This window comes from Stegodyphus dumicola, chromosome 8 (genome assembly GCF_044657685.1).
Source record: "Stegodyphus dumicola isolate Sdum_Otavi_A_Nest chromosome 8, ASM4465768v1".
NCBI lineage: Eukaryota > Metazoa > Arthropoda > Arachnida > Araneae > Eresidae > Stegodyphus > Stegodyphus dumicola.
The window spans coordinates 69,696,352-69,708,382 of NC_140775.1; the positions used below are offsets into that span (position 1 = coordinate 69,696,352).

The 12,031-nt window shown below is 33.3% G+C and overlaps 1 protein-coding gene across 2 annotated transcripts in view; it reads right to left on the reverse strand.

Moving 5' to 3' along the window:
- The window catches only part of Cpsf100 (cleavage and polyadenylation specificity factor subunit 2), a 108,390-nt gene that overhangs the window by 23,725 nt on the left and 72,634 nt on the right, over positions 1-12,031 (reverse strand). For both annotated transcript variants that reach the window (XM_085821978.1, XM_085821979.1), the window contains exons 13-14: positions 10,247-10,332; positions 1,760-2,037 (exon numbers count right to left, since the gene is read on the reverse strand). In XM_085821978.1, coding sequence (XP_085678104.1) covers positions 1,760-2,037; positions 10,247-10,332 — 364 coding nt within the window. The remainder of the gene's footprint in view (positions 1-1,759; positions 2,038-10,246; positions 10,333-12,031) is intronic.

The following is a 12,031-nucleotide window of genomic DNA, read 5'->3' on the forward strand; positions in this document are numbered from 1 at the left end:
AGTTTGGTTTGATTTATTTTATTTTTGCAAAGCATGCTAAGGATATCTTCCTAAACTCCATCCAAGTTTTGATGGAGAACATCTGAGTGTCCAGTACCTCACTTCCCCCACCACTAACCTCTCGAGAGAACTTTCAAACTGCTCATTTTACAAGGACAGTACAATCACAATCAGCTTCTGGAGGCTTAAGATAAGAAACTTGATAATCATGTTCCTTAAACAAGGTTTAGCCATTCCCATCTCTATGGATACGCAAATAAATGGAAAACTAATCATACAGTTGTGCTGTTTTACAGATATGTTATTTCAAAATGGTCTCAAAGTTAGTCATTCTTCTTTTAATAATGATATTATAACATGATGTAACAGATAAAAATATAACAGAATTTGGTACTTACGTATTAACACCACTGCACTTACATTGCGCCAATAAAGAGCAATCCTGTTGTTCGCACGCAGTTATCAGATGGTAGCACAATTTATTCTGATAGTTGGAAAGGTTACCAAACAAATAGAATAAAAAAAGAAGGATTCCTACATGCTGAAGTTAATCATAAATACAATTTTATTGATCCTGATACAGGAGTTCATACACAAACAGTTGAGAGAATGTGGGGCAATGCTAAATGGAGGAACAAGAGACATAGGGGACAGCAAGACATCATTTAGAATCTTATTTAGCAGAGTTCATATGGCAACAGCATCAGGTCAAAGAAAATAGAGACTGTTTTGAATCTATGTTAAACTCTAATTCGGCCCATTGACTACTTTGATTTTAAATAAAGTGTTTTAATTTATGATTTGTCGCAACAATTTTAGATGTAGATTGGTGGCACTTAAAAACCGCCAAATCTGCAACTGCTGCGGCATTAATACGTAAGTACCCAGAATTTATATACTTTATTGTAAGAAGTAAATAGTTTGAATTGTGAGATTTTGAGAGCGTTTTCTGCATTCCCATCTCTATGGATAGGCTGTTACTGATGTAAGGAATAGTATGAAGGTCCACACATAATCAGATAACAGAATATTTTTCTACTGATATTTATTCTACACGTTCCTGACATTATTATAGTTTCTGTTTTGCATTTATTTATAAAAAACAGGATTTCACAACAGCAAGCCTAAAATGAATATTTTGCTCTCTTTGCATTGTTTGGGTAAAATTTGATAACAGATATATATTAAGTTCAGTAATCATATTTGTTCCACTAATATTTCTTTGTAGAGAAAAATCACCTTTACTATTCCTAGCAGTAATCTCCAGTTTCTTTTTACAGAATGTTTCATATATGATATTTTTTCATGAATTTTGCAGTCATGACTTAAAATATCACATATTGATTATGCTTTCAATTGCACCAACAAGGCATGCGAAAAGGAGGAAGGCAATATCTTATATGGTTACTGTTAGAAGATAACACTGACATATACAAAGAAAATGCTGTATAATTTCAGTGATAATATAAATATGCTTCTTCAATCAAAATATGTAATAAGTATACAGCATTTTTGATGATAAGATTATTTGCATATACATATATATGGAAGGAATGGCATCAAATATGTCTAAAATAACTTTTTTTTTTAAATTGAAATTTTGCTTGTCCATATCCAAAGTATTCAAAAATAAGCACAAACTTGGTGACCATGAATTACCTGAATTCTGCTGAACACATCCCCCCAAAAAAACATTTACGGTTAAATCATATTTTAATGTTTTAATAGTAAGTATAGGAGAAATTTTAGCATACTGCACCTGGTAAATATGACTTTCTGTTGTAGCATCAACCATTTCCAACAGATGAGGTGTAAATACTTTGCCCTGAACAACACCAGATACACAATATGCTGCTAATGCTTCGGTAGCTTCTGGGGGTCCACGAACAATTATAAGTCTACGAGGCTTGATCATGCTGAGTATTTTTTTAATTGATTCACTATCAGAACGGCCTTCAAAATCTATGAACTGTACACTAGCTTTAATGTCTAAAGTCTGCATGTATGATATGCATTTGGTAGGTAATTCAGTAATATCTATAATTGAAAATTAAATACTTTATTTTAAGAGAAAAATTATGCATCCTTGAAAAATTTCAAAATGATAGAACAGTACAATTATTAGAAGTAATAAATATTTTATGTTTAATCCAACACACTTCACATATGAACTGAGTAAAAAAAAGTCATATATTCGTCCAAAAATCTTGATACCTTGCTTTTAAAAAAAGCATATATATTCCCAAAGAACTCCTATTTCTTGAAATAATGTAACAGAAGTATAAAGATATGGCAATACCACAGCCATGAATCTAATACAAATAATAAAATAAATAATAATTGTAATAAAATTAATTTCTTTACAATTAAAAATACATCAAAACAATGTTACCCAAATTTGAAGGGGGAAACAGTTTTTCAATAATATTTTATTATATATCTGAAATCATTAATCTATGTATTCAAATTCAGATGCTTGTTATAATGTAATTAGGATTAAAGGAATTTAAAACACAGAACTAAGAAATTTTACACCAGAGTTTATAAAATATAATGGGAACCTTTCAGGTCAAAAATTTAATTCTTAAGATTCAACAAGATTTGCAGATTAATTAGGAAGCATAGAGAAGTGGATATATGTATCAATATACACTGCTTGACATTGAAAATGCAACACCAAGAAGGTGTGGTCAGAAATTTATTTATGCAAATTTTAGAGTAGACGCACGTCATCAAGTTATGCGAATGATGTGAAATGCGCAGCTCTCGATGCACGTGAAGTAAGATATAAGGGAAGGAACATGCAGAATGGGCAATATTTGTGTCGTTATTTCTGCCAGACGAATTATTGAAGAAAGTTGTTTTTTGTTCCGGAGGATACATGTAATAGGAGAAAATGGCAGGCCGCCACCAATGAAGGCACTTCCAGCAGATAGACGATTTTACGACGGGTATGGTGATCGGACTGAGAAGGGCGGGTTCGTCCTTATGTCAAATCGCAGCTGATACCCACATGGATGCGAGCACAGTGTATTGGCTATGGCGAACATGGTTGGAACAACGAAATGTGGGAAGAAGGAGGGGTGCAGGTGCAGCCAGAGTGACGTCAGCACACGTGGATTGACGCATCCACTGACAAGCTGTGGCGGTCCCACAAGTCACTTGTACCGCGAAACTGCAGCATGTGCAAGATACCCTGGATGTTCCAGTGTCAACCAGAACCATTACCCGTCGATTGGTTGAACGTGGCCTGCACTCACGGCGTCCGTTAAGAAGACTGCCACTGAACCCACAGCATAATTGACAACGTTTAGAATGGTACAGGACTGGAGCGATGTGGATGATAGAATGGCGAAACGTCGTGTTCTCAGATGAGTCACGCTTCTGTTTATCCAGTGACAGTCGCCTCATATGTGTGTGGCGTTGACGTGGAGACAGATCTAATCCGGCAGTAACTGTGGAACGCCCCACTGCGCGACAACGTGGCATAATAGTTTGGGGCACTAATGCCTACGATTCCAGGTCACCTCTAGTTCGTATTCAGGGCACTATGACGGCCCAACGATACTTGAATAATGTACTGCGGCTGGTGGCAATCTCCTACCTTCAGGGGCTGCCTAATGCAAATTTCAGCAGGATAATGCCCGATCACACAGTGCTTGCACATGCCAACATGCTCTGCAAGGTATACAGATACTTTCCTGGCCACCGTACTCTCCTAACCTATCACCAATCGAACATGTGTGGGATGTGATTGGACGCCGTTTGCAAACTCTGCCCCTGCCTCATTCAGAAGACGAACTGTGGCAAATGGTTGAAAGGGAATGGAGAGTCATCCCTTAGGACACCATCCACACTCTTATTAACTCTATGCCTACACGTGCTTCTTCGTGCATCGCTGTCTGCGGCGGTCCTACATCCTACTGAGCCGACGCTGTTCTCGCTCTGTATTCTGACTATCATTTTGAAATAAAGATCAATTATTGTTCCTTGCTGTCTCTGTCTTTTTTCCAAATTTCATCACTTTCTGACCACTCCTTCTTGGTGATGCATTTTCAATGATGAGCAGTGTAATTTTTAAGCTCTTATAACACCTATGATTCACCAAATCATAATGTTATCTATTCTCTAATTAAACCAACATTGTGATTTAATGCATCTTAATGATAATTCTGCATAACATACAAAATGATGTAATACTATTTTTGGCTCTTTGTGATTATCCCCACCCCCAACAAAAAGCTGCGAAGTTGTTGGCAACTAAATTTTTAGCCAAGCTAATATGCCAAAGACAACAGTCGTTGTGACTGCCAGTTTGGCCATTAGGCAGTGCTGAAGTGCATCATTGATTTTGCATATTTCTTGTGGCAACTCCATTGAATTTTGTTTTGAGAATTGTTTCTAGAACCAACTGAGTTGGTAATTTTAATTTTAAACTCTTGTTTTAAAAGTAATTTAAAATAGCTAATATGTTGTAAATAAACTCTGTAAAGAGTTAGTTCATGAGTTGATTTATTTACATATTGAAGTGATCTTCTTGAATTGTGTTTACGGTAAGAATTACGATACTAACCTGCTTTTGAAGTGCAAATGGTGCTTCGACAGTCATTTTCAAAATGGCAGTGCATTATTAGGAATTCCATAAAAGAGCAAAGAATAAAATTAGAAAAGCAAGAAACACTAATAAAACCCTAACCTTTTTGTGACATCATTCTTTATTTTATTTTATTTATTTATTTATTTATTTTTTCTGTTGTTCTCCACGTTTGATCTGTTTTAACTAAAAAACACATCAGAGATTTGCATAAATTCGGCAAAACACAAAACTTCTTCAGCAGTGTGCCAAGAACGAAAAAAGCAAATAGCTCTTGCAAATACGATATGGCTATCTTCAAACCAATACTCTGCTTGCAATTTTTCAGATTGCATTTCCATAAAATTTAGTTGATTAGGAAGTACAACTTCAAAGAGTGCAAATTTCTGCATTTTTTATAGTTGGACATAATGCCATATTTTTGCAAAAATGCGACACTTTCTTATTTATCAGCTAACAAACACCACATTCCCATTACAAGAAAAACAAATATACTCAATACAAAAAGAAGCACTAATCAGAAAATGGTTAATTCCAAAGCTGCACAGATGAATGCACTTGAGTTGCCACATAGACTTTTTGGTGACACCTTGGGTTGCCACATAACTTTTTTGGTGACATACTATGTTGCCTTATGAATACTTTTTTAACTTTTCAGTGGAAGTGAGGATAATGAGAAAGTACCCTTCCTTATTGATAAATAATTCATTTATTAATTGCACAAGAATAGAAGTCAGTGTTCATAACAAAAATAAACGAAACAAATTGTGAAAATGAATATTTTTAGTTCCAGTACAAGTAATGAACTAGAAACATACACTTGTATATTATATTACATTCTTTTATCAAACAGAATTATATTCCATATAAGTATTCAAGAACGCAAAAATTAAAATGAAAAAGATAATGCTGCTAAAATATTTGAAGGTCGACCTATTACAATTGTGAAGCAAGTAAATTAGTGAAACACAAATTAAAGAAACATACCAAATAAAATTTACATTTAAACTAGAAAATAGGTGGAAAATACAATTAAAACCAAAACAAAACAAAACAAAAAACAAAAAAAATTGTTAATCTTCTCTGTTTATTGCTTCAAACAGAATTTGTCAAGGGAAAAGTTTTTGAAGCCTTAAACCAAGTTTATTAATCTCCTAAAACAGGCGGTACAGAAGTTGTACCAGGAAAATGACTTTAACGCCAGCTGTGGTACAACTGTCGTACCAGTCACTCCCTCCCTATTTTAGAGAATCGCCTATCTCTAGATATCTGGGTGTTCCATTGTCGCTGCTCAGAATAGCTGCAGGCTATGCATTGTTTCCCTCTTCTTATCAGTTTGGCTATATTTTGGCAAAAACCGCAGGCTTCGTCTCGCACCAATATACTTGAAAATCAAATACAGTCAAAAGTCGTTAATCCGGACTCGTCGGGACTTTGGTGATTCCGGATTATTGATTTTTCCGGATTATAGATCATCAGTTTAAATCTGGTAAGATGGCATGCAGAAATTATAAAATTAAAAATATGAAACAGTAATTTATGAAATAAAGAACAATTATGATCTAAAGGGTATCAAAATTTACAAAAAAAAAAAAAAAAAAAAAAAAAAAAAAAAAAAAAAAAGCTTAATATTTATTTGTTTACTTTATTAAACATTTCTTACAATGTAAGTTGTTTAAGTTGCTTTGTTTTATGTGATAATACTTTCTCTTTAATTCTATAAACAGACATAATTTCTCGTTCAGTTACAAAGTTCCGCTGTTCAAGTCCTATAATTGCTGTGTCGAGAATACCGACTAATTTGTCAATCGAATTTTTTTTTTTTTTTGTTTCATTCTCTGTGTCACTTTCTTCACTATCGGAAGCGAATTATAATGACGAGGAATTTGATTTAAATCATATCAAAGACGGAGTACATCGAGATGAAATGCTACATTTAGTAACAAATTTTAAGCCAAATAACATAAAAACATCTGCCTTGAAGATAAGGATAGTGCTGACAGATCAACTTCCAATTCATTGCGCGCCACGGCGTCCCCCCTTCCCCCGCCGCAGAGCAGCATGAAATTGATAAACAGATTTCGGAAAGGTTAGAGAAACAAAGGATATGTCTTTATCCATTTTTTGCAGCAATTCCACTTTTTGTTTGATGGACATCGAAACATACTTTCGCTTTGTAGATCCTTTGGAAGCTCCAGCATCGGAAATTCTATTTGACATAATCGAAAGTTCAAGCTTACTTTTATAAAATTGCTCTAACAGTCTGCAAAAAATAATAAGCCGGATCCAATTCAAAGATTAAGGAACAACGCAATCTGCAACAGTAACTGAAATAGATAATTAGATAATTTTAGCTTATACCGTCTGTTATACATTAAACGCGCATGCGTAAACGTATTATGCGAATGCGCAGATGCATATGCGCAGCCGTAAAGGTCTTATGCGCATGTGTAAACGACGCAAGAAAGTTTGTAGCTTTGAGGTCCGGATTATAGATCATTCTGGATTATGGGTGTCCAAATTAACGACTTTTGAGTGTAGAAGCCGTCTCTTTCTCAAACGTTAGAGCACTGTCTAATAATTTTAGTGCTAACTTTTTAGTACTAACTTTTGCTATGATTAAAACGTCATTAATTTTGCATGCTGTTTAAACATACCAGATTTAATGCTTTTTAATCATAGCAAATAAGATTAAATTAATATTTTAGATTTACTGCCCTCCTAAAAAATACGTAGAACCGCTTTTATCGTTTATTTCCCTTTTATACGTTTGAATAATAAGATGTTATTTTGACCCTTTTTTTGGTGGGATGCATAAAACCCTTAAGAACTGTTAACTCTTTCAAAGTGCTTCGATTATGTAGACAATTTTGTCAGATTTATCGGGAGATAAATAAGAGACAACTGCATACATAATAGTTTTTGTGATTTTCTTTCATTCAATGATTGAGTTCAATGATTTCCTTCAATGATTGCTTTGAATGATTTTCATTCATTGTAAATTAAATAAAACTAATTTATCTTTAGACCCTCTTTTAGGATGGCATTTGCCAAAAAGTATTTAAATATCATTAAAGCTCCCATAACTTCTACTAAATTGAATCAAAACATCAGTTACTTTGGATTTCGTCCAGTTTTATTTGCTGAAATTCTTATACTCCTCAAGAAATTAAGGGAATTCAGACAAGTTAATAAAAAATTTATCTTTAAAAAAGGAATGTTATTTTGTCTGTAATAAGGTGTATGTCAACTTACTATTAAATGTATGAGAATTAGGATTGGATTAAGGAAAAGCACGAGAACGCTATCTGCTTAAAGGGATGGATGCTTTCGTGTAAAACTTTTTAAGAGCAAATTGCTCGCATTTAAGTTCTTGATGGAAAACTCCATACGTAATCAATCCATTCTCGGGGTTTGATTGGATTAATTTTGTTCGCTTACTGAATTACATCAAAGCACACAACAATTACCTGTATAAAGGCAGGGATGCCTTCACGGGGGACTTTCTAAGGGAAGCTGGCTTGTATTTACATTACACAAAAACCATGAATCCAAACCTTTAGCCGGGATTCAAACCCAAGTGAGCTACAAGTTTTCAGCCACCTTTACCGCTCTACTGAAGGGCTCTTAAAAAAATTGATAAAGAAAAAGTATTGAAATAACCGGTTTAATTTACTAACCTACATTTCTCAATCGACAGTACATAAATTAGGCATATGAGGGGATTATTTGTGAATAAATAAGCTGTATTGCACTATTCTCCACTATTTCATATTTCGATGGAATTATTGCATTTCGATGGAAGTTATTTCTCACGAATTAAGTTTGCTTCGTTCATGATTTTTTATTTTTCAAAGAGAAAATTTAACACTTTAAATAAAAAATACACAAGATGATACTTTATGCAAAATTTGGCGTAAACAGTTTTCTTAATTTTGCTTTGAAAATATTCCAGGGCAATCGTTTTCATTACTGGAAGAAATATAAAAAAAAAAGATTTACTAAACATTTACTGAACACTAATATATAAAATAGGAAAAACAGAATTGTGTGCAAATAGAATATTCGTTGAAAATGAAATAGACTTCAACCTTTGGATATAATGATGGTTTTAGGCGAAATTTCTGTCTATGGAAGGAAATTTACGTATAATTCTTCATAAACATTTAAAACTGTACTGTAAAATACTTTTGATGATTGCATGTATAGGTCACAGATTTTTTTCTTTTTCTCAGCTAACACAAATAAAATCCAATTTTACAAAGAAAAATTCTTGCTAAACATATACCTCCCTTGCCCGATAGTCCAAATAATACTTGTTAAAGTTAAATGATGAAATGCAACCAATGTATCTCTGATTTTCCTTTTTATATTATAATAACAAAATTATCGAAAAAAGCAGATTTAGAGCTCTGTTATTGTTATGTAAAGCTTTATTATTGCTGTAAGTTCATCTCAAAATCTAATTGTATTGAATCTCATTTTAATCATCTAATAGTAATAGATATTGTTATTGAATTTATTATTATTATTTCATTAAATGAGTCATTACCATTATTTTGTTAATGAAATTATGTTATTAAAAATCGCATTCCAACCTGCAGACTTATAAAGCTAGTTCCTATTTATTATATTTTGTAAAATTTTGTTTTCGTTTTCTAATTTCTAATACGAAAATATGCAAATATAAATGAAGTGTGAAAACAAAGTTATAAAATTCACAAATTATTGCCGAGATTGATCGGAAATAGTAAATGAAATATAAACATTGCATACATTTTATTCTAACTAGAACTTCATTTAAATGAAAGCAAAATAATCATCGAAAAAATCGCATATCTAGCAACTCTTCTGCTATGGAACAGCATCTGACAAACATGTAAATTTTACTGCAGCCATGGAAAGGGGACTAATGATATAGGACTTAACTTAGGAAATTTTTAAAAGGGAGCAAAAGTTGTTTTGGATCGTGCCGGTCTGAAGGCTATATTATGAGAATTTCGGCCCGGTTTTAGAAGGTTAATGAGGGTGACAGACACGTTTCGTTCAAATGAATTCACTGAGACTTTAAGCCATTTTAAAGGTAATCTCCTATTATTATAAAATTAATCTATTCTTCCTCACAAAATATTTGTCTATAATTAGATAGCCTTTTTTTTTTTTAACCATACATACAATTCTCAATGTCAAATTACATGCAGAAACAAATAAGAAAAAATTAAATGCACAAGATGTATTTTAGATATAACACATATTAAGAATTTCAACCAAAGAAGCTACAAGAGTGGCACTAGTATTTGATTTTAATAAGACAAGGCCTACAAAGCAGACCACTATTGACTTAAAAAATGGTAGGTAAGGAGAGGGAAAAGTTGAATGCCATGGTTGCTGACAGCTAAGCAAATGGCATTAGACTGCTGTTAATGGAAAAGAAGACTTAAATGCCCAATGTACCAGCTTGATATTAAATATATATATAATATTTTAATACTTTTAAATATAAATATATTTTATATAGAAATATATTAATAGTTTATGCATAAAATTTTTATTAGCACAATGCAACAAACTCTTTGACATATATAATAATAAAACATAAAACTTAGAACTAACCTGATAATTACATATCATATTATTTAAAAAATGTACTACCTTGAACACTGTCATCATTTTCCATTTTGTTCTCCTTATTTTCTTCTTCAAGATTTGTTGGTTCTAAAATCATATAATCTTCTAACCTACGAACAATAAAACAAATTCTTCCTGAAATAACACATTTTTAAGACCTGGTAAAAAAAATAAAACCTGGTAAAATAAAATAAAATTTAAAAAAATCTTTCACACAAAAGCTAAACAATAGAAGAAATACCGTAATTTCCAAAAGAAATGCTGTGGCGTTTAGATGTTTAAAACTTAAATTTTCAACGGGTGCAGTGTTTCTACCCATGTGGCTCTTAGGTGTACTAAAAAGAAAAAGTATTTCCTATAATGTCACTGTGCATAGTTTGAATGATTTTGATACTGTACACAGTTTGGATGACCTTGTCATTGCACATAGATTGGTACTGTTCCCACATAAAAGACCACTCAGTTGCTTTCTGCGAACTTTATTTTGTTTACATTCTTTCCCTTGAACGAACCTATGTGCCTTGTTCACCCTAAACGGGATCTTGGAACAATAACACTATTCGCTCTTTCAAATCAGCATTCTCATCAGTTTGAATAGTCTCTCTTCTCTGCCATTCTATGAATCTTCCAGGACCCATCCTCTCTCCCCCCCCCTGCCTTTTCATTGTAAATCTACTGCAATTGTTTTCAAAGGTGGACACCACCTGCGTTACAATAACGAATTTTGGAATTTTGACATATTTCCCCTTCAGCAAGAATCAATTTTTCTTGGCATTCTGCCAGATACAGATCCCATCAGTTTGAGTACAAGTACTTGTTGGATAGTTTTTAAGTAAAAAGGGAGCGGAAAAATTTTGAAAATGGCACCTAAACAGCACAGAAGCTGTATTGCTGGTTTTAAGGTTAATGTAATTTCGCCTGCTGAATAAATTGGAAATAGAGCAGCAGCTCAAGAGTTTGAAGTGGGTGAGAGCTGCATTCGACGTAGGAGAACTGAAAAAGAAGAACTTAAAAATATGTCACAACAGAAAAGAGCCAAAAGAAGTGGTACTGTAAGGTGGCCAAATCTAGAGGATGACTTTGCAAACTGGATAAAGGAGCAATGAGGAAAGGGAATGGCAATTTCGACTGTAAAAATTCGCTTACAAGCAAAATTTATGGCAAAACAAATGAACGAAATGATTTCAAAGAAGGGTCTTGCTGGTGTACCAGATTTATGAAAAATATATATATATATATATATTTCTGTGCATACTAGAACAACAGTCGGGCAACAATCACCAATGGACTGGCAGGATAAAAAAGGCAACTTTTCTAAAATATGTGACAGATATTATTGACAAAAAAAAAAAAACTTCTTCGGTCACAGATAATAAATATGGATGAAACGGCATTAGCTTTCGACTCTCCTAAAAACAGAGCTGTTGATGAAACTGGTGCAAAAACTGTATCTGTGCTTACGACGGGGCATGAAAGAACGTCATTTACATGTGTGTTAGCTTGTGCCGCAAATGGTGACAAGCTAAAGATGATGAATATTTTTAAACAAAAGACTATTCCAAAGGGAGATTTTCCTAATGACGTAATTATTTGTGCAAACAAGAATGGCTGGATGTGCGAAACAATCATGCATGAGTGGCTACAAAAAGTTTGGCAGTGTCGTAAGGAATCTTTTTCCCAACCAAAAGGATTATTGATAATGGATTCCATGCATGCTCATTTACTTCAGTAAGTGAAAACCATATGTCAAAAACTGTCTTAACCATAGCAATATTTCCTGGTGGTTTGACAAAAATCTTACAACCATTA